General features: G+C 32.2%; 1 protein-coding gene across 1 annotated transcript in view; it reads right to left on the reverse strand.

Annotated features, from left to right (window-relative positions):
- The window catches only part of cyld3 (cylindromatosis (turban tumor syndrome) 3), a 15,345-nt gene that overhangs the window by 3,767 nt on the left and 10,016 nt on the right, over nucleotides 1–1,562 (reverse strand). Inside the window, exons 7-9 of the mRNA XM_016260640.1 lie at nucleotides 1,321–1,486; nucleotides 1,132–1,240; nucleotides 125–243 (exon numbers count right to left, since the gene is read on the reverse strand). Of these exons, the coding sequence (XP_016116126.1) occupies nucleotides 125–243; nucleotides 1,132–1,240; nucleotides 1,321–1,486 (394 nt within the window). The remainder of the gene's footprint in view (nucleotides 1–124; nucleotides 244–1,131; nucleotides 1,241–1,320; nucleotides 1,487–1,562) is intronic.

Below are 1,562 nucleotides of genomic sequence, written 5' to 3' on the forward strand. Positions count from 1 at the left end.
TGTGTGTGTGTGTGAGTGTGTGTGTGTGAGAGTGTGCGTGCGTGAGTGTGTGCGTGTGAGTGTGTGTGTGTGTGTGCGTGTGTGAGTGTGTGTGAGAGAGAGTGTGTGAGTGTGTGTGTGTTACCTGTGTGTTACAGGTGTTGCAGTACTGTTTTAACTGTCCAGGTGTGATGTCAACATCCTCGTAACACTGCAGACACTCCCACTGCGCCACCGACTGACAGATACTGCACTGCCGCAGAGCTGCACACACACAATAATAAATATTTCAAAAATCATAAATAAACAATACATTAATGAAATATGCTACATGAAGAAAAAAATTAAGTATTTTACATACACATTTATACCTTTGTTTATCAAATTGATATAGTTGTTATAAAATAAATGTGATAAAGAAATAAAGGTATTTGAAATAAAAACATTAAATAAAAAACTGCACAATAAAAGCATCAAATAAGCATAATAAATTGTAATTGAATAAATAATATTACAAATGAATAAATAAATAAATGCAAAAAATCAATAAATGAAAATTAATAATAAATAATGAATAAATAATAAAATAAAATATTTTCTAAATAATAAAATAAATCTGATATATAATATAAAATAAAAAAATAATTAATTAAAAAATATAAATGTTTTCTTACATATATTTACAATAAAATAAACGCTAAAATACGAAAGAACAATAAAACACTAAAGAATATCAATGAAAACTAAAATTCACTAACTGAAGGAAACATTTAATAAAAAATAAGAAAATTATTAAATAAATTATAATAAAATAAATAATGAATAATGGAACTAAATAAATAAAAATAATGGAAAATCATTGAATAAAAATTTATACAAAATTAATGAATAAACTAATAAAAAATAAACACTTTTGAAAATATTTTATAATAATAATGAAGAAATAAAAATATTTGTAAATAAAATAAATATCCCATTATATATATTTAGTTTAAAATAAATGCAAAAAAATACAAATGAATAAAAAAAAATTTTTAATTAAATGCTACAAATATTTAATCATAAATACAAATAATAAAGATTAACATGATGTAAATATGATAATGAAAGTGAAAATGCTAAGTAGTGAGTGAATGAGTGCAGCGCTCTGACTCTCGTCCAGCAGGTCGGTGATGTCGAGGCTCAGCGAGGGCAGGATGGCGTCAAACATCTTGAACTCTTTGCCGAATCTGGGCATGAGGAGCGGCAAGCAGGACGGAGCCTGAAGAAAACAACAGCCGTGTGATTAGATGAGTCTCTGTGTATTTCACACCGTGTGTCTGTAGGTGTGTGTGTGGTCACCTCCGTGAGCTTGAGTCCCGAGTGCATGAAGGAGGACTCGAGTAACGCCTGAACGCTGGAGACACGCAGGAGCCCCGCGGCCGGAGACACGAGCGGAGAGAGCGGAGGAGACGCCGGAGGAAAGAGCTGATAGATGAAACACTCCTGTGCTTTCTGACTCACAGACCTGCTCTCACACACACACACACACACACACACACACACACACACACACACACACACACACAAACAAACACACACAC

Source organism: Sinocyclocheilus grahami, unplaced genomic scaffold (assembly GCF_001515645.1).
Source record: "Sinocyclocheilus grahami isolate Dianchi unplaced genomic scaffold, SAMN03320097.WGS_v1.1 scaffold2137.1, whole genome shotgun sequence".
Lineage (NCBI taxonomy): Eukaryota > Metazoa > Chordata > Actinopteri > Cypriniformes > Cyprinidae > Sinocyclocheilus > Sinocyclocheilus grahami.